Source organism: Ahaetulla prasina, chromosome 4, assembly GCF_028640845.1.
Source record: "Ahaetulla prasina isolate Xishuangbanna chromosome 4, ASM2864084v1, whole genome shotgun sequence".
Classification (NCBI taxonomy): domain Eukaryota; kingdom Metazoa; phylum Chordata; class Lepidosauria; order Squamata; family Colubridae; genus Ahaetulla; species Ahaetulla prasina.
The window spans coordinates 84947960-84973405 of record NC_080542.1 but is presented as its reverse complement, the minus strand read 5'-3'; the positions used below and the strand labels follow the sequence as shown (position 1 = coordinate 84973405).

At 41.9% G+C, this 25446-nt stretch overlaps 1 protein-coding gene across 4 annotated transcripts in view; it reads right to left on the bottom strand.

Moving 5' to 3' along the window:
• The window catches only part of LIMD1 (LIM domain containing 1), an 88857-nt gene that overhangs the window by 24675 nt on the left and 38736 nt on the right, over positions 1-25446 (bottom strand). Inside the window, exon 4 of one of the 4 annotated variants that reach the window (XM_058181658.1) lies at positions 13980-14478. The exons of the other annotated variants lie outside the window; for them this stretch is intronic. Within the exon in view, the coding sequence (XP_058037641.1) occupies positions 14195-14478 (284 nt within the window). The 3' untranslated portion in view covers positions 13980-14194. Of the gene's footprint in view, positions 1-13979; positions 14479-25446 lie in introns of those variants that run through there. 4 annotated transcript variants of the gene reach the window in all.

The following is a 25446-nucleotide window of genomic DNA, read 5'->3' as shown; positions in this document are numbered from 1 at the left end:
AAACACTTCTGATAAAAATTAGGGAAGACCAAGAAATAAAGGGTTTAAAAATCAAAAAAGAAGAATATAAAGTCCAAGCATACGCTGATGATTTGGTATTTATATTGGAAGACTCATTGGAATCTGGCCCTAAATTGATTCAAAAAGTAGAAGAATTTGGTGAGGCAGTGGGGCTTAAGAATAATTTTTTTATTTTATTTTATTTTTTTATTTTTTTATTTTATTTACATTTATATCCCGCCCTTCTCCGAAGACTCAGGGTGGCTTACAGTGTATAAGGCAATAGTCTCATTCTATTTGTATATTTACAAAGTCAACTTATTGCCCCCCCAACAATCTGGGTCCTCATTTTACCTACCTTATAAAGGATGGAAGGCTGAGTCAACCTTGGGCCGGGCTTGAACCTGCAGTAATTGCAGGCTATTGTGTTCTAATAACAGGCTCCTTACAGCCTGAGCTATTCCGGCCCTTAATAAAAAATAAATCCAAATTAATAACTAAAAATCTCACAAGACGACAAGAAAGTGAATTGGAAGGAAAAACAAAAATCCACATAACTAAGAAAATAAAATACCTCGGGATTTGATTAATAGCTGTGTTCCTCAATTAAGGAAGACAACTATGATAGAATAATACAACAAATAAAAAAAGATCTTGAGAACTGGAGAAATTTACATATGTCATTTATTGGGAGGATTGCAACTATTAAAATTAATATACCCCTGAAAGTATTATTCTTATTTCAAACTATACCAATAAAACCAGGAAAAACATTCTTTTATGACCTAAACAAACTAACTACAAAATTTATATGGCAGAGGAAAAAGTCTAGTATCAAATTAAAACTTTTACAAGAAGGTAAAGACGAAGGCGGGTTCGCATTACCGGAGTGGGAAATATACTTCCACGCATCTACTCTAATTTGGCTAAAAGATTGGATGGAATTAAGAAATAAAAGGGTTTTAGCTTTAGAAGGACACAATCTGCAAGTCGGATGGCATGCATTCCTATGGGACAAAAAAATTAAAACATAGGTATTTTTAAAGGCATATATTAAGGAATGCCCTTTTACAGACCTGACAAAAATTTTTTAAAAATCATTATATAAAAATTCCAAAGTGGATGTCCACAATGGAAGCTTTGAAACACTCAAATTTAATAGATATAGATAAAGTAATTAGATATAAGGATTTGCTGAATGAACAGGGAAATTTAAGAACTAAACAAGAATTAAAACAAGATCAGGGTAGGCAGATAAATTGGTGGACATACACACAAATTTAGTCTAAATACAAAGAGGACATAAAACTACATGAATTCCAAAATGAACAGCAAGCATTAGAAAGAATTATACAAGGTCCAGAAGAAAAATTAATCAGTAAAATATATAAATACTTATTGAGATATAAGATGGAGGATGAGGTCGTCAAGGAGACAATGATAAAATGGTCAAAAAATTTCAGATATAATATAGAATTGGAGAAATGGGGAAAAATGTGGGAAACAAATTTAAAATTGACTTTGGCTACGGCATACAAGGAAAACCAGTACAAGATGCTTTATAAATGGCATCTTCCGCCAGCAAGGCTTGCCAAGAGTTGAGCAACCTATAAACTGGAAACCGGAGTTTGTGGGAATATTTACCACAAAATACACTAAAGAAATACAATACTTAATTCTAAACATAATAATGGCAGCAAGGATAACATACACACAGAATTGGAAAAATAACAATATAACAAAAGAGGAAGAAATGATAAGAAAAATCTTGGATTGTGCGGAGATGGACAAATTAACAAAAGGGATAAAAGGAGAAACAGAATATTATTTAGTATGGAACAAATGGTACGAATGGTTGGGGAATAGAAACAGTAAATAAGAATGATTGGGAAGGCATCATAAAGTGAATAATGTCAGTAAAATAATGTATCGTTATAATATTATGTATGAAGTATTGCATATATAAATAAGGATTAAAGGGATTATAAAGTTAAATATATGTGTAGAAGAGTTGGGGGGAAATGTACCTAATAGAAGAACACCGATCTGAAACTGTTGTATAAAGGAAATATACCGGTATGTTTTATGTTTGTGTTTGTTTTGTTTTTAAAAGAGAAATAACAATAAAAATTATTTTAAAAAAAATAAAGCCCCAGAAGCTCTGGACTTCTAGCTGACATTGCGGTGAGATCGGACATGAGGACCGGGTTTCCGCGTTCCTGCATTGAGTTCTCCCCATTGGCGGGCTCCAAAAGGAGCTAAAGCCATCCTATAGGAGTGGTGAAGAAAAGAGGAGTAGGTCGCAGGAAGCAGCAACTCTTCCACTCTACTCAGGGCTTTTCCCCCTCTTATCCACGACAAGAAGATTGGCCATCATGGCTGCTGTGAAGCTGGGACAGCTGGGGCAACAAAGAAGTACAGGAGTGGTGTAGATGGAAAGTGACTGGAGCTTGGTGAGAAGATTCCTTTTTTATTTAGACCCTAACTTTAAAAAAGAAAAGAAAAAAGAGAAAATCCAGGAAAAGAGACTTTTTGAACTGTTGGTTAAAGCGGTGAACAATTATACAGAGAAAAAACTTAGACCTAAAAGAAAGGAACTAAGGGGAGAAAAACCAAAGACTTCTTTAAAACATAGAAAACTGAACTTTCAAACTAGGTAGGCATTGTTTTGGAAAGGCATTTTAAAATGCTGGAACTATCTACTTGGATGATTGACTTTGCTTCTATAAAATGAGTTAAAATTGGATTAAATAACTTTTTACATTTGAAACAACACTGAAACCTAAGCTGGGGGCATCACTTACTAATGAATGGAAAATATACTATACCCCTACAAGCCTGAGAAAGTTTGTGATAAGAGAAATAAACAAGATCCATCTGAAGGACTGTGATGATACCTACTGTTCTATAATTATCTACTTCAGGGGTGTCCAAACTACGGCCCGCGGGCCAACTGCGGCCCGCGGGTCAGTTTTTATTGGCCCGCAGCAAATTCTGGAAGTATAATTTAATATGGCCCTTTGGCTGGCTCATGCTCCTCCCATGGGCGGGAATAATGAAGGAGGGGCAGAGGAGGCGGCGGCGGAAAGAGGCTGCTGGCCGTGCCTGCCCCCAGCAGTTCTACCCTCGCCTTCCTCGGGCCGCCTGGCGAGGCTCCTCGCGCCTCCCCATGTCGGACACGCGTGGCGGCAGTGACAGCCATCGAGAAACAGGTGAGGAGGCGGCAAGCACGAAAGAGGCTGCTGGCCGTGCCCGGCCCAGCAGTTCTATCCTCGCCTTCCTCGGGCAGGGAATAATGAAGGAGGGGAGGCGGCGGCAAGCGAAGAGGCTGCTGGCCGTGCCCGGCCCAGCAGTTCTATCTCGCCTTCCTGGGCAGGGAATAACGAAGGGAGGGGAGGAGGCGGCAGCAAGCGAAGAGGCTGCTGGCCGTGCCCGGCCCAGCAGTTCTATCTCGCCTTCCTCGGGCAGGAATAATGAAGGAGGGGAGGCGGCGGCAAGCGCGAAGAGGCTGCTGGCGTGCCCGGCCCAGCAGTTCTATCTCGCCTTCCTCGGGCAGGAATAGCGAAGGGAGGGGAGGCGGCGGCAAGCGCGAAGAGGCTGCTGGCCGTGCCCGGCCCAGCAGTTCTATCCGCCTTCCTCGGGCAGGGAATAACGAAGGAGGGGGGAGGAGGCGGCAAGTGCGAAGAGGCTGCTGGCGTGCCCGGCAGCAGTTCTATCTCGCCTTCCTTGGGCAGGAATAATGAAGGAGAGGGGAGGAGGCGGCAAGCGAAGAGGCTGCTGGCGTGCCCGGCCCAGCAGTTCTATCCTCGCCTTCCTCGGGCAGGGAATAACGAAGGGAGGGGAGGAGGTGGCGGCAAGCGCGAAAGAGCTGCTGGCGTGCCCGGCCCAGCAGTTCTATCCTCGCCTTCCTCGGGCAGGAATAATGAAGGAGGGGAGGAGGAGGCGGCAAGCGCGAAGAGGCTGCTGGCGTGCCCGGCCCAGCAGTTCTATCCGCCTTCCTCGGGCAGGGAATAACGAAGGGAGGGGAGGAGGCGGCGGCAAGCGAAGAGGCTGCTGGCCGTGCCCGGCCCAGCAGTTCTATCTCGCCTTCCTCGGGCCGCCTGGTGAGGCTCCTCGCCTCCACCCCTTGGGCAGGAATAACGAAGGGAGTTTCAAGTTCATACCAAATACAAAACAAAAGCCAAGATCAGGGGTGTCCAAACTTGGTCTCTTTAAGACTTGTGGACTTCAGTTCCCAGAGTTCCTCAGCCAGCTTTGCTGGCTGAGGGACTCTGGGAGTTGAAGTCCACAAGTCTTATGACCAAGTTTGACACAAGATGAATGAATATGAAACATTTCCCCTTAAATGAAGATGATATCCACATATTGTTGCTTTTTAGTAGACTGACTGTATCCATCTGTATTGTAATGTCCCAGGTTTTCAGGCCGCATGCCTTTCTGAATAATTATATTTAAAATATTACATTAAAATCAACATAACACAAACACACACGTACACAAACATAGAGATACACATGCACATATATATAACTCACACATATAGTATACTTAAGCCTAAACTGTGCATAGGGACTACCCAGACGGCTGAAAAAAGTGATTTCTGACAGGTTCTCACACTTTTGACTGGTCCTCACACGTACAACTATCTTTACATTTTGCACCCTATCTTGTAACCGTGGTGAAGAGAAGCAGTTGTGAAATGAGTGATATGGTTGTTAAAAATGCTGCAATGGGCATAAATGTGAGGATGGTCATAAGTGTGAGGACTGGTCAAAAATTACTTTTTTTAGCCCTCTGAGTAGTTTCTATGCCCATAGCCACATCCACTCAGTCACATGAGCAGTTAGCCACGCCCACCAGTCACGTGACCACCAAGCCACACCCCAAAATAAGCCACGCCCATTTCCCCCCCTCCCCCCCCCAGTGGCCCAGGCCTTTGCTTATTTTTCTGTATTTGGCCCTCACTCAAAAAAGTTTGGACACCCCTGATCTACTTTATGATTACTGGAGACTCAACTGTGGGAATAAGGAAGACTCTTAAGTAAAGTAACTTTTGATTCTTGGAAAGCTTCCTGGACTATTTAAATGGAACTGATTGAATAAGCTTGAAATATAAATAACTATGAGTATTGTACTTCCTGAGGAGCAACATTAGGCTTGAATATATTGTATTTGGACTACTAAGTAAAAGCGGAACCTACTAAAATAAGACAAGATGCTCCATCAGGAGGAAATAAGTGAAATCTCAAAAGAAATGGGGTTGATATTCCAAAGCATTAAAGACACTATGACAAAGAATTACAGGGAGATAAAGAACCCATTGGATGGCATAAATGGGAAAATAGAAAATACCCTGCAACTAATAATGAATGAAGACCAAAAATTCCAGGAAAGAAAGGAGTCAACAGAAAATATGGAGGAAAAGACAGAACAGAAAAACAAGCAAATAAAGCAAGAAGATGAGGAGAAGATAATAAAGATAGTAATGACTGATGAAATAAACCAATGGGAAAGATTTGAGAGATTTAAAAATGGAATTAGATAAGCAGGAAGATACTTTTGAAAGGGAACTAGGCACTTGGGCAGGTACTCTGGAGGCCGGGCAGCATAGGAGGATCGAGATGAGAGAAATGTTTAGACTGAATTGTGAACACACAGATGCAGATAAGAGATAAGGATCCAAAAGAGGAGTATGGAAGGCAAGTCAAAAAGCGAATAAGAATTGAAGTATTGAAACGGGCAAGAGATGATGGATAGAAAGGAATTTTTTTTTCATTCTTGCTTTTTTTTAGTCTAACGATGGCATGATTAGAAGCCAGAATAGAGGTAGAAATAAGAAATAGGGGAATATTAGCATTCATATTTTTTATACAATAGAATAAAAGCAATAACTAGAGGGAAGGATTAGAGATTGAAAGAAGGCATTACAATGTAAGCTCAAATAATATTGTGATTGGCATTAAAATGGAACATTGAAATATTGAATAACTAAAATAAACATGTATATTAGTACTAGGATTTCATAAATTTGATTAATGTAAAAAATATTATTAACATCATTATTGCTACTTGTCCCAAAATGAATGATACCCAGATGACGGACTGTTCACGTATTGATGTTAATGTATATTTTAAAAATAAAAACCCAAAAACTTTTTAAAAAATCAAACCCCTAATTCAGGGGTCAGCAACCTGCAGCTCTGGAGCCACATGTGACTCTTTCATCCCTCTGCTGTGGCTCCCTGTCGCTGGTTGGCTCCACAATTGATAGGGCTTTCAGTTAGGGCAGGTAGAGGAAAAAGGACACCGCGCTAGGAGGAGACTCTATAGTGGGGGAACTCGACTTCTGGTCAGCTCCAGAATTGAATGGGAGGCTTCCGGTTAGGACCTTTGTGGTTCTTTGAGTGTTTAAGGTTGCTGACCCCTGCCCTAATTAAACAAAAACCTCAGGAGAAGCTCAGGCTACAGAAAGTCTGGGAGTACTGCCAAGAACCATTAGCTGTTACAATGTAACAAGGCTTAATTGCAGAGGCAGTTTCTGAAAACACTTAAGCAGGGCAATAAAGATCAGGATTAGGCTAGAAACAAGACATATAGCCACACCAAAATGTCTCCCTCCTGCCTTCCTGCCTTCCTAACTCTGTAAAGTGGGAAAAACAAAAGGCTGTTTCTTTCAACAGCGAGTTTGCTGAACTGCTCAGAAAGTTAACTAAGAGTTCTCCTGAACCAATGCAAACTGGTTGAATCCCACCACTGGTCCCAAATCATGCAACTGGCTTAGTGCCTAAGGATGACTAGAATTCACAATCTTTTCATTTCGAGCCTGATGCTACACCACCTGGCTCTCACTTACATAATGCAAACCTAAAACATCTGATAATGGTGTATCAATGAATGCAACTATTAAAAAGATTAACTTCTTCAGTCTTGAGGTACATTAATTCATATAAGTTCATACCCAACTTTGGTTTTATTCTGGAACAATATTGTAATTTATATAGGTAGATATATGGATAAATCTTTTCATGTTAAAGATGTTAATGGTATTTTGCATTACATTTTATGAAACCATAAAATTTGATTGTTTTTTGGCTTCCGGTGGTTTCGTTTTCCCCGAGAAGGACGCCTGGAATGGCGTCCCGAACTGAGATTCTGTAAAAGCTGGTGAAACAGCGGGAGAACGGCTGTTAGCCAGCTTCAAAGCTTTTCTCTGGGTGAAAGAGATTAGCCAGAGCGGCTGGAGAGCGGAAGATTGCCCCAGGGGCTCTGCTTTCTTATGCAGAGTCTCGGAGGGCTGCCTGCATAACCCAGCCCCACTCCAGACTCGGCTCGATCCTGTTAATTAGGCAGGACAAGAGGAAAACGCCCACCTCTGCTCAATTGATTCCGTTTTGAATAACTTCAAGCAGACGGGGCAAATACAAGTGATCGATTACTGGGGAAGCAAGAAGAGAGCTGACTTCTACTCCTTTTTAAAAGGGGAAAACTTTTTCTCACTTGAACTTAGTGAAGGAAGAAATGGCGTCTGAAAGGAAGTGGATTGGAGGCTGCTTGTGAGAGAAAGCGAAGTTCGTCTTTGTGGATTTTAGCTGAATAGAAGCTTTCCAGAGGAGGCAAGGTGAAAGGTTTTATTTTACAACTTTAATTGGAGACTTTTTGAGACTTTGAGATTTCTAATTTTAATTAGAGACTTTACTTAAATTAAAATGGCTTCTAAGCCACCAAAAGCTCCCATGACGAGAAGGGGGTCTGAAACTAATTTAGAAGATATATTAAAGGAACAGAACAGAGTTTCTGAAGAGCGATTTAAAGAAATTATGAATAATATTCATGGTGTGAAGGATCAACTTAGGCAAGAAATTAAAGAGACTAATAAAAAATTAGAGAAGATTTATTGATGGTTTTCAAGGTTTGGCAAAAAATTTGGAAGTAATGGAGGATAAAGTGGAAGTAATTAGTCAAGCAAATCAGTATTTGGATAATAAAGTTGGAGAGCTTCAAAATAAAGTGGATAAAAATGAGGATCATGTGGTGGTATTGCAATATAGAGCGTTGGAGAAGGCTTTGAGAATTAGGGTCTTCAAGACCGAAGGAAGAAGACCTTTAAAAGTTATATCAGAAGCCTTAGCTGAAATGTTAGGCATGGACCCTCTAGAAGTTGATTTTCAAATTGATAAGGCATATAGGGTTAATTCTTGGGTAGCGAGGCAGAAAAAGCTCCCAAGAGATATTGTAATTTATTTTTTAACTTCTACAATAAGAAATCAGATTTTGCAAGCTACATACCAAAAGAAATTGCAAATAGCAGAACAGGAGGTGTTGGTTTTGAAAGAGATCCCTGCTAAAATGTTAAAGGATAGAAGGATTTTAGGTTTTTACACAAGAGCTTAAGAAGCATCAGATTCAATATAGATGGGAGGTTCCAATTGGTTTAACAGTATTTTTTCAAGGCAGGAGATATCGAATTGATACTGAATTGAAAGCAATTTTCTTTTAATGTATTGAAAGTGGATGTAGAAACAGTGGATAAAAGTCTTCAAGAGAAACAGAGTGGGGAAGCTGAAACTGCACCTGTGATATCAGTCCCTTAAGAACAATCTCAGGAACAAAGAGTGACAAGGGGAGCTATTAGGCGTAAGGAGATGGAGGAACGACTTCAAAGACAAGAATCGGATTCTACTACTGAAGCTGTGGGAGGAGCCAAGCCGAAGAGTGAGGGTCTTCAGCTAATTGCTCAGAAGCTTCAAGAGGCCAGAGATGGCAAATAAATTTTTGACATGGAATGTTAATGGTTTAAATTCAGCACAGAAAAGAAGAAAAATATTCCATTATTTGAAACAATTTAAAAATGATGTGATATGTTTGCAAGAGACACATATAAAATTATCAGATCAGAAATATTTGATTAATTCGAAATTAGGTAAACATTTTGTTTCTTCTGCTCCGAATAAGAAAAATGGTATAGTTATATATTTGAAGAAAAATATATCAAGTAAATTAATTGAAACGGACATTCAAGGAAGATATATTGCTATTGAATTGATTTTAGAAGGAAAAGACACTTGTGATTGGCATATATGCACCTAATCAACAACAAGAAAAATTTTATAAATTGTTACATGAAAAATTGACTTTTGGGACTATAAAACATTTATTATATTAGGGATTGGAATGGTGTAATGGACATTAGAAAAGATAAAAGAACTCTTTCTAAGAAAATTCCTATGCATGCAAAATTGCCTAAATCTTTTTGATTTGATGGAAGATTTTGAGTTGAAAGATATATGGAGAAGGCAGAATTTTGATGATAGAGATTATACTTATTTTTCGGATAGGCATCAATCTTTTTCACGTATTGATTTTATATTAATTACCAATGACTTGCTTTCTAGGGTTAGGAAAACAAAGATATTTCCAAGGTGTTTAACTGATCATAGTCCGGTATGGATGGAGTTGCAATATGAAGGTGGAAGAAGATCATGGAGAATAAATGAAAATTTGTTTAGATATGAGGATAATGTAAATCAATGTAAAAAACAAATGAAAGAATTTTTTGATTATAATTTGGGAAAGGAACTTGATAGAAATGGTGTGGGACGCGAGCAAGGCCTTTATGAGAGGAAACTTGATATATATTAATAGTAGACAGAGGAGAAAACTACAAAAACAGCGTAGGGATTTAGAAGAGGAAATTCAGAGGAAACAACAATTATTGGTATATAATCCACATGATTTAAAAACTACTGAGGCGATAAAGATATTACAGAGTCAATTTAATATGTTAATGGCAGATCAGGTGGCAACCAATATACAATATGCTAAACATAATACTTTTTGTAATGCCAATAAATCAGGGAGGTGGTTGGCTTATATGTTAAGGAAAAGACAGAAAGCACGTACTATTGAAGGAATTGAATACAAGGGTAAAGTGCGATTTCAACAGGATAAAATTAAAAAAGCTTTCTTGGAATATTATACAAATTTATATGCCAGAGATACAATATTGAATATGGATATTGATAAATATTTGAAAGAATATAAGGTTAAAGGTTTAACTAATGAACAAAGGGAAGAGTTGAATCGGCCTATAACTTCTGAGGAAATTATTTGGGTAATAAAGCAATTAAAATAGGAAATCCCGGGCACAGATGGACTTACAGCAATATATTATAAAAGTTACAGGATGAGATAGTTGGTCCACTTATGGAGTTATTCAATCAGATATTGAGGGAGGAGGAGTACCACCATCATGGAGGACTACTTTTATTTCATTGATACCAAAAGAGGATCAGGATTGTACTAAGCCTGGGAATTATAGACCAATTTCACTCTTGAATAATGATTATAAGATTTTGCAAAAATAATGGCAAATAGGTTAATGGAAATTGTACAACAAAGGATCCACACTGACCAGTCTGGTTTTATAAAAGGGAGACAAATGAGGAATAACGTTAGGCAGATAGTGAATATATTGGAATACTTGGAAAAGAAAAATCAGATTCCGCAGCGTTTATATTCTTGGATGCAGAGAAAGCTTTTGATCGTTTGCATTGGGAATTTTATTTAAATTAACAGACAAAATGCAATTTGGAAATGGTTTTATACGAATACTTAGGGCAATTTATGGAGAGCAAACAGCTCAGATAATAATTAATGGTAGTTTGACAGATAGTTTTAAAATTGCGAAAGGAACAAGGCAGGGTGTCCTTTATCACCTTTATTGTTTATTTTATCTTTGGAACCTTTATTGGATAAGATAAGAGAGTTAAGGGAGATAGAGGTATTAGAATTAGAAGATATGAATATAAAGTCAGAGCATTTGCAGATGATTTGGTTGTTATGTTGACTCAGCCTATAAATTCGAGTGTATATTTGTTGGAAGTAATTAATCAATATGGAAGGGTCTCAGGGTTTAAAGTGAATCAAAATAAAACAAAAGTGTTAACCAAAAATATGATTAAGAACCAGAAAGAAAAACTAGAGGAAATAACAGGATTTGAAATTGTAAAAAAGGTTAAATATTTAGGAGTCTTTCTTACTTCATCAAATGGAAAATTGTATAAGAATAATTATGATGTGTTATGGAAAAAAATTCAGAAGGAAATGAATACTTGGAAAAATTACAATTATCTTTGTTAGGAGAATAGCAGCTATAAAATGAATGTTTTGCCTAAATTCTTGTTCTTGTTTCAGATGATACCAATAATTAAGAAAGATAAAAATTTGGATGAATGGCAGATTGGAATTAATAAATTTATATGGGAAGGAAAAAGCGAGAGTCAAAATGAAAATAATGCAAGATACACGGAAAGAGGAGGATTAAAATGCCTAATTTAAAATTGTATTATGAAGCAGTTGTTCTTTCGGTATTAAGTGATTGGTTTAATTTGACGGAGGAAAGGATTTTGAATATAGAAGGTTATGATTTATTATATGGTTGGCATGCATATTTATTGTATGATAAGAAAGTAGATAAAGCTTTTAAGAATCATGTGTTGAGAATTTCTCTTCTGCGTGTCTGGAAAAAATATTATTATAAGTTAAATTACAAAATTCCTATATGGGCATGTCCTAGGCACGCAGTAGAGAATATAAATATAGAACAGGAACAAGAAATGATTACTTATAAAGATCTTTTATACAATGAGAGAGGAAATTTACAACTAAAATCTTTGGATACATTAAAAGAAGAAGGGAGGAATTATACTTGGTTTCAATATGGACAGTTAAAGGCTAGATGGAAAGAAGATCAGAAAATTGGTATCATTCAAAATGAAGAAAATTTGGTTAAACAAATTAGAAATCAAACTCAGGGGCATATAAAGAGATTGTATACTGTGTTGATAGAAATAGATTCTGAAAGAGATTTAATAAAGGATTGTATGATAAAATGGGCACAGAATATTCAAGAACCAATAATGTTGGAAACATGGGGAAAAATTTGGGTTAGAAATGTTAAATTTACGCAAGCGCAGAATTTAAGGGAAAATTTTTATAAGATGTTTTATAGATGGCATTTAGATCCTAAGAAATTATCATGTATGTATCCAGATATGCAAGCGAAATGTTGGAGATGTAATTGTGATGATGCTACATATTTTCATGTATGGTGGACTTGTAAGAAAATTAAGTCTTTCTGGATAAGAATCTGGTGGATTATGCAGAATGTTCTGAAGAAGAAGATAAAGTTCCTACCGCAATTTTTCCTTTTGGGAATAACAACGGACTGTACAGTGATTGAGACTAAGTTGATTTTGAACTTAATAACAGCAGCACGACTGTTGATTGGACAATATTGGAAGAAAAAAGAATTACCCACAATAGAAGAATGGATATTGAAAGTTTCCAATTTGGCTGAGATGGCTAAAATCTCAGCCTTCTTGAAAGACAGTACTCAAGAAAAATATTTAAATGAATGGAAGAACTGGATTGATTATATTCAAAATAGATATCAGATTAAGAAATTTCGGATTGCTTTTGAATGAAGGATGTTATTTTTGATTTTAATGGAAGAAGTCAGGTTATGTGAGAGAGAAAGATTATAATTGTGTTAGATTTTAAAAATTTAATGTATGACTGTTTTGTTTAAGGAACTATACCTTGTGTTTGCTCCGGGAAGTCCGGGGGGGGGAGGGGGGTTTAGGAGGGAGGGGGGGAGGGGGAAAAATTTAATTGTTGTAAAACTATTTTAATTAAAAAAAAAAATTTGATTGTTTTTAAGGAAATTGTTTATAATGGAGAGCAACTAAGAAATAAGTATTGACTGACTTGGAAAGGTCCTACTTCTCTAGGTGTGAAAAAAAATATTACTATTCAAGGTTCAAAACCGAGTTTCAAGAAATGTGTAATTTATCAATACTTGAAAAGGTTACTTTTCTACAAATCAAAAAGTGTTACAACAATGATGGCTAATCTTTTCCAGATGAGTACCCCCCACATGCACCCCACCCCTGTGCACGCACACATGCCCTGCCCCTCATATATGCGCGGCAGAGACCAGTTGGCCAGTGGGAGGCGCGCACGCATGCGCAACAAAGCTGAACGGGGCGACAGCTTGCATGCCATCAGAGGGCGCTGCATGCCACCTCTGACACGCATGCCATAGATTCACCATCACGGTGTTACAATGTTTCCCTCTGACATAGATTTTATTGTATTTTCCAAGAATAAATACCTTAATGTATAAACTAGGCAATCTATTCCAATATGTTAATTTTTAGAATTTCTAATTTATGGTTAATTAAGTTTTTTGTTTGATATTATAACTTAACAATTACATTATTTGTTGGATGCATGGATATTATATTTTTAAAACTTATTTTCACCATTTTCTGCATATTTTATTTTTTATATTGCATTTTGTAAATAAAGATTTCATTATGATTTTATCTATCATCACTGAGAGAAATTCCTTTTTTGTTTCTCAGCCTGATGGCTCCATATTTCCTCAACCCAGATAAATTAATGAAGATGAAGGCCCTGATCATAAGACAGTCTAGACAGCATTTGCAGCTTACCCTTCCTTAGTCTAGCTACCAAATTCCAAGAGCAGTTTAAACATATGCAAATACTAAGAAATAAAAGGCACAGCAGACATTTAGAGTTATCAGAGAAGTTAGTAACTATGTGATTCAAAGTCCCATCCAAATAAAATATGGCATAGATTGTGACTGGAGAAACTATAACAGAAGCTCTTTTGGAAAAACATATTATTTCCTGAATTGTCTCCAGGTTTTCTTGGATCACACAAAATATGCCTTATTTATCTCTTCTACGTAACTATTTTTTTTCTAAATTTTGTCTGACAGTATGTCAGTAAGCTTAAAGGGGCGTTGGTCTTACCTGAGATGCACCTTCTTGTTAGGTGGAGACAGCAGCCAGGCATCGGTTGTACTCGTCTGTTCAGATTGGAGGATTGAGTCTGTCAGAGTTGTTAAGTCCCACCCTTGTTGCTAGGGGATTTCCAGCTTTTGGTGAAAACAAAAAAGCAGACTCGACGTGTCGGAAGAAAGGAAAGTTAGTAATGAAGACCAGACTGACAAAAGGGTGGGGCTGGCTGCTGTGTCCATCCAATGAGAAGGTGCATTGGGCTTCAGGTAAGATCAACGCCCCTTCTCCATACTGGTGGACACAGTAACCAGGCATGGGACATATCAAAGCTTACTGTCCCTAACTACGGGCGGGTGCAGTCTCATCAGAGGACTCCCCTCCAGAGAACCCTCTGCAACACCCTATGGCCAAATGCTGCCTCAGCAGAGGCAAATTTGTCCAATTTATAGTGTTTAATAAAGGGCAATGGGGAAGTCCAAGTCACCACCCTGCAGATTTCCATCAATGACGCCTGTGTGGTCCATGCCGCCATGGCCACACTAAAATGTGTTGTCAGATGAGTGGGTCTTGGCAAGGAATGCAGCTCATATGCCTTGGCGATCGTTTGGCGAATCCATCTGCCAACGGCGGAGGGAGACACCTTGCAACCTAAAGATTGGAATAAAGGAGACAAACAACAACTCCGTTCTTCATAAATCGGAAGTTTCCTTAAGGCAAATATGGAGAGCCCTCTGAACATCCAAGGTATGCCAATGGCATTCTAAAAGGTGGGCTGGGTTAGGACAAAAATTGGGAAAGATCAGTTCCTGCATCCAGTGAAAGGGAATATTGATTTTAGGAATGAAGGAGGGTTCAAGCCGAAGGACATGATCAGCGTGAAACACGAAGAGGTCACTTCGCACGGAGAGGGCAGCAATCTCTGAAATCTGCCTGGTGGAAGTAATTGCCCCCAAAAAGGCGATCTTACATGACAAAAGGCAGAGACTGGTAGTCCGTAAGGGCTCGTACAGGGCTTCCATAAGGGAGTTCAGTACAATAGACAGGTCCCAGGTGGGATACCTGTGAACCACGGAGGGACATAAATTCAGGAACCTTTGTATGGTGGGATGCTGGGATAAGAAAGTAAGGGACCCACAAGTCAGGACAGTTGACTGAGCCGCCACTTGCCTCCGAATGGTATTTGGGGATAGCCTGCTATCTAGTCTGTCCTGGAGAAATTTCAGGATGTGGGCTATCGAGGCCCGGAGGGGAGAAACACCCACATGATCAAACCAAGTACAAAAGCCCACCAAGTGGCCCAATAAATGCGTTCCGTGGAAGGCATCCGGGAAGGTCTGGATGACCCTGGAGGAGAGATTGTCCTCGCTCAAGCGCCAGGCGGTCCATTGGAGCCACATAGGGTCTGGGTGGACCAACACCCCCTGGCTGAGCAAAGCCACGCCCTGAGGGATGCTCCAAGGTGGGGCCACCGACAATGCCTTATTTATTTATTTATATATTTTTATTTATTGTTTAAATTTCTATACCGCCCTTCTCCCAAAGGACTCAGGGCAGTTTACAGCCAAAATAAAACAATTGATACAAAAATTAAAACCAGTTTTAAAAAAGAAAATTCGAAGTTGGCTGGACACTATAAAACCAATAAAAACCCCATTTAAAAACCCATTAGGCCAGTCCTGCGCGATGAAACAGAAATGTTTTCAGCTCGCGTCAAAAGGTCCGGAGATCAGGGAGTTGGCGGATACCTGGTGGTAGCTCGTTCCAGAGAGTTGGTGCCCCCACAGAGAAGGTCCGCCCTGGGTGTCGCCAGCCGACATTGTCTGGCCGACAGCACCCTGAGGAGACCCTCCCTATGGGAGCGCACTAGTCGATGTGAGGTCGCTGGTAGCAGCAGGCGGTCCCGTAAATAACCCAGTTCTATGCCATGGAGCGCTTTAAAGGTGGTAACCAACACCTTGAATTGCACCCGAAAAACCACCGGAAGCCAGTGCAGCCTGCGCAGGAGAGGTGTTATATGGAAGCTATGAGTCGCTCCCTCTATCACCCACGCGGCCGCATTCTGAACCAGTTGGAGCCTTCTGGTGCTCTTCAAGGGGAGCCCCATGTAGAAAGCGTTGCAGTAGTCCAGACAGGAGGTAACGAGGGCGTGAGTGACTGTGCATAAGGAATCCCGATCTAAGAAGAGACGCAACAGGCGAACCTGATAAAAAACTCCTCTGGCGACGGCCGTCATATGCTCTTCCAATGACAGCCGTGCATCCAGAAGGACGCCAGATTGCGGACCCTCTCTGTGGGGGCCAATGACTCGTCCTCCACAGTCAGCGATGGCATCAGCTGATTATACCGGGATGCCAGCATCCAGAGCCACTCGGTCTTGGCGGGGTTGAGTCGGAGCCTGTTTTTCCCCATCCAGACCCGCACGGCCTCCAGACACCGGGACATCACTTCAACGGCTTCGCTGGGGTGGTTAGGGGTGGAAATGTACAGCTGTGTATCATCAGCGTACAGATGACACCGCACCCCAAAACCATGGATGATCTTGCCCAGCGGCTTCATATAGATGTTGAACAGGAGAGGTGAGAGAACCGACCCCTGAGGCACCCCACACAAGAGGTGCCTCGCGGTCGATCTCTGCCCCCCTGCCAACACTGTCTGCGACCGGTCAGAGAGGAAAGAGGAGAACCACCGAAAAACGGTGCCCCCCACTCCTAACCCCTCCAGCCGCCGCAGCAAGATACCATGGTCAATAATATCAAAAGCTGCTGAGAGATCTAATAGGACCAGGGCAGAGGAACAACCCCTGTCCGGGCCCTCCAGAGATCATCCACCAGTGTGACCAATGCTGTCTCTGTGCTGTACCCAGGCCGGAAAGCGGACTGGAACGGGTCCAGATAGAGAGTTTCATCCAGGTACTGAGGGAGCTGATGTGCTACCACACTCTCAACAACCTTTGTCACAAAACTAAGGTTGGAGACTGGACGGTAGTTCGATAAAACAGCTGGATCCAGGGAAGGCTTCTTGAGGAGGGGTCTCATCACAGCCTCTTTCAAGGCAGTAGGGAAGACACCTTCCCTCAGAGAAGCGTTAACAATTCCCTCAAGCCAACCTCGCGTAACCTCTTGTGTGGCCAGTACCAACCAGGAGGGACACAGGTCCAATAAACATGTGGTTGCATTCAGCCTCCTCACTATCCTGTCCATGTCCTCAGGAGCCACAGTGTCAAACTGCTCCCAGATGACAGCCTCAAGATCCACCTCCGTCATCCCATCCGAAACTACCCAATCTGTGTCCAGCCTATCCCGAATCTGAGCGATTTTATTGTGCAGATATTGTCCAAAATCCTCAGCACGGCCTTGCAAGGGATCTTCCCTAGGTCCCTGAGTAAGAAGGGAGCGGGTCACCCTAAACAAGGCTGCTGGGTGGTTATCTGCCGACGCAGTAAGAGCGGAGAAATACTCACGCTTCTCCGCTCTTATCGCCACTAGATAGGTCTGAAGATGAGACCTTACTACTGTTCGATCAGGTTCAGAACGGCTGGCCCTCCAACCACTCTCTAGGCATCTTTTCCGGCGCTTCATCTCTCTCAGCTCCTCGGAATAACAAGGAGCCAGTCGAGATCAGCGCCGGGTCAGAGGCCGCAAAGGCACGACGCGGTCCAAGGCCCCCGCCGCCGCCCTTTCCCAGGCGACAACGAGTTCTTCAGCCGAGTCGTGGGCTAGGTCCTCAGGAAGTGGCCCAAGCTCCGTCAGAAACCTCTCCGGGTCCATCAGGCGCTGGGACGGAACCAACACATCGGTTCCGTCTCCCTGCGGTGCGGGTTGGCAGTTCAAACGTCCAACCAAAGGAGCGAATGATCCGACCATGACAAGGGTAAAGTGACTAAATCCCTTAATTCTAGATCATTCAGCCACTGTCCAGAGACAAAAATTAAGTCCGAGTGTTTCCCCCAATGTGAGTGGGACCATCAACTAACTGGGTCAGGTCCAAGGCCGTCTTGGAAGTCATGAACTCCCGAGCTGCAGCAAATGACTCATCGAGCGATGGCAGGTTGAAATCCCCCATAACCATAAATCTGGAGGTATCAACCACCAGCTCGGCTATCACCTCCAGCAGTTCGGGCAGGGCTGCTGTCACGCCGCAGGGAACCAAGTGCGTAATCTGCTAACCCACCTGTATCCCCTGGCTCCACCTCACAAAGAGGGACTCACATCCAGCTGTCTGTGGAACAGTGACCTCCCTCGGTCGCAGACCCTCGTTAATAATAACCGCCACCCCACCACCCCTACCCTGGGCCCTCGGCTAATGAAATGCACGGAAACCTGGTGGGCACATTTCAACCAGGGGCACCCCCCCTTCCATGCCCAACCAGGTCTCCTCTTAAGGTCGGCAAACCAGTCTCTGAGGCCAATGAGGCACGAGAAGCATGACCGAGGCCCGCCCCTCCAGAACATTTCGCACCACTCTCGGAAGGAGAGGTAGAGGTGGAAATACATACAAGAGCCCCCATGGCCATGGGCTGTGAAGAGCATCTACACCAGTGGTAGTCAACCTGGTCCCTACTGCCCACTAGTGGCCGTTCCAGCTTTCATGGTGGGCAGTAGGGGTTTTGTCTGATACTGAATGTCAGCATTCCAAAAAACCATCTCCTGCAGAAAAGACTCCAAAGCAAACATCTTTCAAAGCTCTTTTACTAGCATAGGTAAACTGGCACAACTGGGGAAACTCCAAATCTGGGGATCTGGGTTTTTCCTCAGCAAGACAAACTCCAAAATCACCACCCCCTTGACCCCTCTGCCAATCACATGCTCCAGTCGGCAACCATCCCACCTCAAGACATCACTCCAGCCACTCCTTCTCCAGATGCAGGCTCGGCCTGACCTTGACCGGCAGGAAGAATGATATTATGTCTAATGGGCCCCTCTACCAAATCCCCCCTCCTACTTTCCCAAACATGGAAGCCTCCAGCCTAGGATGGCTTCCAAAGCTGACACTGAAGCACTTTCCTTTTTTTAAAATTTAATTGACTTTTTAAAAAAAAATTCATAGCATTATTTTAAAACATTTTCATTAGGTTTTCATAAAATTCCCTGTGACAATTTAAATTTCTGAAAATATACTATTTGTATCACCCGCGCATAAGTTTAGTTTACGTTATGTAAGTGAAACTAAATGGCGCTATAGTGCGACTGCAAACAAAAGAGCCTCATCCCAGAATAGCTCACGCATCTCCCCACACACCACCCAGCTATAACAGACAAGCAGAGCTGGCAGCCTGCGCCCCCCCCCCCCGCAACCCAATCCACAATGCATAAGAGGCATGTGCAGACGAAGATACACGGCATAGGCTCTTTTGTTTGTGGTCACACTGGTCACTATGCAGTTAGATTTGTGAGAGTGAGCACATGCCTACAGCTTCAAACAAAATATTGTGAAATATTGTGAGCCCATGTCTCAAAAAAAGAAATACGCTCATGGCTATTTGCCAGAGTATCTGAAAATGGGTTTCATAGAATCTGTTTAAATAAACAACATCCAATGTGTTTATTGTGTCATAAAACATTATCCAATGAGGTAATGAAGCCAAGTCGATTGCGAGAACATCTTTCTACAAAGCATCCAAATGATAAGGACAAGCCCACTGAATATTTTCAGGAAATATATAAAAAAATTCAAAATCGTTCAACAATCGTTGCATCATTTAAGAAACAACATGCAGTGAACGAAAATGGATTAACTACCGCTTATCAAATTTCACAATTAATTGCAAAAAGTGGTAAAAGCTATAATATTGGAGAAACTGTAATAATACCCTCTATAAAAGAATTTATCTCAACAGTAATGCATTAGGATATACCTGAAATTTTAAAAACTTTGCCTCTAAGCGATAGCACAGTAAAGCAACAAATTGAAGAAATGGCAGTTTCTTCAATTGAAAAATAACTTATAAGTATTCTTCAAAACTCTTCATTTTCCATGCAATTGGACGAGTCTACCATTGCAGATAATAATGCTTTATTGATGGCATATGTACATTATTTTGATGAAAACAATACATTACGAGAAGAAATGCTATTTGCAATAAATCTCATTACAGATACAAGAGGATTATCTATATTTAATATTGTGAAATCATACTTTACAAAAAATAATATTCTTTTGGATAATATTGTTGCATGCGCTACTGATGGTGCACCATCAATGGTAGGTCGCTATCGTGGATTTGTTGCTTATTTGAAGTGCCAAATGTTTTACGTATTCATTGTGTGGTATAGAGACAATATCTTGTAGGAAAACATCTAAGTACAAGTCTCCATTCATCATTAACGATAGTAATTTGAGCCGTAAACAAGATCAAATCCAATGCAAAAAATGATAGAATATTTCGACAGCTTTGCCAGGACAATAATGAAGATTTTATTATGTTACTTTTGTACACAGAAGTTCGGTGGCTGTCAAAGGGTACATCTTTGGCTCGTTTTGTAGCATTATATGATAGTGTCATACAATTTTTTGAAAGTAATAATGAGACCAATCTGTGTCAACAATTAAAAACAGTAAAGAATGATGCCCTTTTATTTGGCAGATATTTTCAAGAGATTTAATGATGTCAATTTGCAGCTTCAAAGAGCTAACAAAACTCTTATAGGTTACCAAAGTATTGTGTCATTATTTATTGACAAACTTGAACTACTTCGTTATAATCTATTGAAGAGAATTTTATCAGTTTCTTGAATTATCATCTATAAAAGATGATGTAACTCCAGAGGATATTGACAGATTCGGTAGCTACCTCAACAAACTTAAATTGGACATGGAAAAATGATTTGAAGATATTTTGAAATTGAAGGAGTATGACTGGAAGAAAAATCCTTTTACCGCAAATATTGAAGAGGCTTATACAACTTGCCAAGAAGAACAGTTATAAATTAGATATGATGAAGAAAGTAAACATAAATTCGATAGTGGTGGATATGAAAACCTTTGGCAAAATAAAAAATGACTTCTTATATCCAAATATGTGGAAAATGATATTCAGTTTATTGATACCTTTCCCTACCTCATATCTTGTGGAATCAGGCTTTAGTGCTGTTAATCATATTATGACCAAAGAAAGAAATCTCCTGAATGTTTCTGAAAGAGAGGAGCTTCATTTGCTCCTTACAAAAATTGAGCCAGATATCCAGTATTTAGTTTCGCAGCATCAGCCTCAGGGGTCTCATTAATAATTTAATTAATTAAATGTAATTTCATCAGACTTCATGCTTCTATGTATGTAAAGTATAAATAAAAAGATAGATTTAACTACAGTAAGTTGTTTTAGAAAGATTTATTCTGCCAAACTTAGCGAAAGTCCGACATAAAGTATTTGGTATGTAATTATTATTATATGCTTTAACTTGCTGTAACTCTGCTTTATAAATAAAGTTACTTCCCTACTTTTTAAATAACCATTACTGTGGAACCAGTGGGCAGTTAGAATATTTTACTACTAACAAAGATAGAAAAGTGGGCGGTAGGTATAAAAAGGTTGACTACCCCTGGTCTACACCCTCCGCTCATGGAGCTGGAAAGTGGGCATAAAAGCAGGGAAGCTGAGCATTCTCTGGGTTAGCCAACAAATCCACCTCTGGGAGGCCAAAGTGGTCCATCAAACCCCAAAAGAGGGACGGGTGCAGGCGCCACTCCGCATTGTCTATGATTGACCAGTTCAGCCAGTCCACCTGCACGTTGGAGACCCCAGATATGTGCTCCACTGTCAATGAGCACAGGTGGCACTCTGCCTAGAAGCCCAGTCTCTTGGCCTCCAACATCAGACCAGCCAATCCGGTGCCCCCTTAGCAGTTTATATGGGCTTTCATGGCCACATTGTCGGTAAGTACCAACACATGGTTATCCGTGACCAACTGTTGAAAGTGCCAAAGAGCCAAATAAACCACTTTCAGTTCCAGCCAATTAATGTTTTATTGCAGATTGAGGCCCGACCATCTGCCTTGAGCAATCTGAGACTGGATATGCACCCCTAACTGAGGAGACTAGCATCCATTGTCAGCACCAGACATTGAGACTCATGAAACAGCCGTCCCTTGGATATTACCGGAGACCTCCACCAGGTGAGAGCTGCTGACCTGGGGGATACCTGGACCCTGGTTATAGAATTGCCCTTGCCCGCCTTCTGAAAAGGCAAAAGAAACCGTTGAAAGTCTCTGGCATGAAGGTGTGCCCATGGGGTGACATGAATGGCAGAAACTATTTTGCCTAGGAGCATTGACAGCAATGCCAAGGGGACCTTGTGTTCACTTTGAACCTTACAAACTAATTCTCGAAGGTTGGCCTGCCACGTCTGAGACAAGTAGACTTTGCCCTCTAGTGAATCTATCATGGCCCCAAGATGTGGGGTCAAAGGGGTCAACTGGTTTTTCTCCATGTTAATAGAAAAACCATGTTCCTTAAAGCAAGAAATAGTTACTTGGAGATCTCTGATGGAAAGTTGCCTCGAAGAGGACTGAATTAAAATGAAATGCAAGTAACATTGGACATGGACAGGAATGGCCCTAAGATGGGCTGCCAGGGCAGCTAGCACCTTGATAAAGGTGCGGGGTGCAGAAGAAAGGCCAAAGGTTAACACACAGTACTGATAGCGGGTACCGGCATAATAAAATCTAAGAAACCTACAATGGAAAGGAAATATTGGAATGTGTAAATATGCCTCAGTAGGATCAATAGAGGTGAGGAAGTCGCCCTTCTGACGCCAGCCAAAATAGACTGCAAGGACTGCATTTTGAGCTGTTTATACACAATGTATCGGTTCAGCCTTTTAAGATCTTTAAGGAGAACTATTTTAAGAATAGATCTCCACCCACCTGAGAACTTTGGAATGAGAAATAAGAGAAATAGAATCCCTGCCCTGCCTGATCCTCAGGTACCTTCAGAATAGCTCTAATGTCCAGAAGGTGCGGCACGGCCAAATCCGTGATGACCTTTTTGTGACTATCTTCAGAGACAGGGCAGTGAATAAAGAACCTCGGTGGGGTGAAAATAAATTCAAGGGATAGACCAGATCTTACCGTATCCCTGACCCAGGTGTCCGACATAAGTGTGTCCGACTGGTCAGCAAAGAGAGCTAATTTGCCCCCAATGGGAGGATTGGACATGCAGTTAAAGTTGGCAACGGAATGAACAACTTCCTCCCCCTCGAAAGGGCCTGTCCTGGTATCCCCTCTGCCTAGTCCTGAAAGACCCCTGGGAACGGGAAGGCCCAGCACCCCAATCGGATCCCCGAACAGGAGGCCTGCGGAAAAGGGGAGAAAATCTAAATTCGGTCTTAGGCTGAGATAAAGGCAGTATCTTCTGCTTGTCATTCGTTTCCACCAACAAGGGATCCAATGCGGGGCCAAACAGCTTCTCTCCCGCAGAGAGAGCCGAAGCCAGGCACCACCTGTGATGGGCATCCACCTGCAATGCCTGAGCCAGACCATGCAACATCCCACCACAGCCAAAGCCATGGATTTTGAGGCGAAGCAGGCCGAGTTAAGAGTGGCATCTGCCGAGAACTGGACTGCAGCTATGATCTTATTAACTCCTGTAGTTTGGTGTCATCAGGTGATAATCTGTCTTGTAGCTGGCGTAACCAAAGCAAGGTCCCTCTGTTGAAAAACGATGCCATGGTGGCCAATCGAATTGCCCAGGCTGCTCCTTGGTGCACTCGTTGAAGGGCCTGGTCTGATCATCATTCTTCCAGACATAACCCTTTATCCGGTTCGCCCAGGATGGCTGAGTTTGGTAGCAAGGCGGCTATTGAAGCATCCACCATTGGAACTTGAAGTAATGTAACCGGCTCTGGCGCCACGTTAAAGAAGCACCTATCAGAAGAAGAAGGACCTGGGGCTGTTCCCGGCGACACCCATTGATGCTGGACCGCACTAAGGAATAAGCAAGGCGCTGGAATAGCATCCACAGACTTAGTCATTTCTGAACACAGAGGGTTCAACACCTCACAAGGAGAAGAATGAACATCCCCCACAGTAAGGGAGCCAAGCTGTGCTGCGTTGGATGCCTTAAAGAGCAATGACTTAAATATGGCTAGTGGAAAAAGGCCAGTGACAACAGGCTGCTCCAACCTTCATCATCAGAAAGATCAGGATCCTGGCACCCATCTCCTCCAGGAGCGATGGGCAGCTCCCGTGTGAGGGGACCAGGGCCCCGGGATCCTGAAAGGACAGGAAATCATCCTGGAAATTGTGAGTAGTAAAAGCAGACGTGCTGGCTATCACCGAAGGCTCTCTGCTGATCTGATGGAATCCAGCAGCTAGGAATTGTTGCACTGCTCTGGAAATAATCTGCTGTATGTTGTCAGGAAGGACGAATTCCTGATGTTGTCCAGCCGAGGTATCAGCCACCACTGGCAGGTGGGCAGGAGGCGGGTCCACAGCCTGGATCTGAGCAGAAAACACAGCACCACCAGGTGGAGGAGATGGCTCCACAATGGGACCCCACAAAACGGCTGTGAAAATTGACACTGGACAGTCCCGCAAGGACACCTGGTCCGGGGTCACTCCAGGAGAGTGCTCCTGGCAAGTTGGTCTGGCAAGCATAGGAGACGTTCCCATGGGCCCCAATTCATAGGCCACGGGCTTGCTGGCCCTGTCACAGATCTTCTGCACTGATCTTCTGCACTAATCTTCTGCACTGCTCATCATGGAGAGAGGCTTTGTTGAGGTTGTGAGCTTTATGCTGGGAACATGAACCCTTGCTGCCTGTGGTCTTGTGCCATGGAACACAGGTTTGAGGTATCACTGAACATGTGTCCACTGGGACCTTTTCAACCAGCTTGATTGCTTTGGCTTTACGGCTGTTCTTGGATTTACTAAGTGCCTTAAGCATTATGCTGTGCTAAAGGCCTAGCATAATCCCTGACAAGGGAAATGTACAAGTCAGAAACAGAGAGAAGGCAAGCGCTCTGTCTCTTTCTCTCTCTCCCTCCCTCTCTCTCTTTCTCTCTTTCTCTCTCTATATATATTTGTTGTTGTTGTTTTTTATTTGCATTTATATCCCGCCCTTCTCCGAAGACTCAGGACGGCTTACACTATGTTAAGCAATAGTCTTCATCCATTTGTATATTATATACAAAATCAACTTATTGCCCCCAACAATCTGGATCCTCATTTTACCTACCTTATAAAGAATGGAAGGCTGAGTCGACCTTGGGCCTGGTGGGACTTGAACCTGCAGTAATTGCAAGCAGCTGTGTTAATAACAGACTGTCTTAGCAGTCTGAGCCACCAGAGGCCCCAGGTTTTTACAGGTATAGGTATGTCGGTCTTGGCATATTCGGGTCTTTTCCTGTGTAAGGTTGAGAGTATCTTGGCGACGTTTCGACGAGGTCACACTCATCATCTTCAGGCTGGTGCTTTCGGCTTCGTGCTTGTGCGAGCAAAGCGTGGTCGGAGCGACCGTCTCTCTATAAATACTGGTGGGGAGGTGGGAGTGTTGCTGTGAGCAAGTTGGTTGGCTGTGTGGTTGCATTTTGATTGGTAGATGGAGTGGGTGTTTGCAGATTGATCAAGGTGGGGAATGTTGCTGTGAGCGGGTTGGTTGGCTCTGTGGTTGCATCCTGAT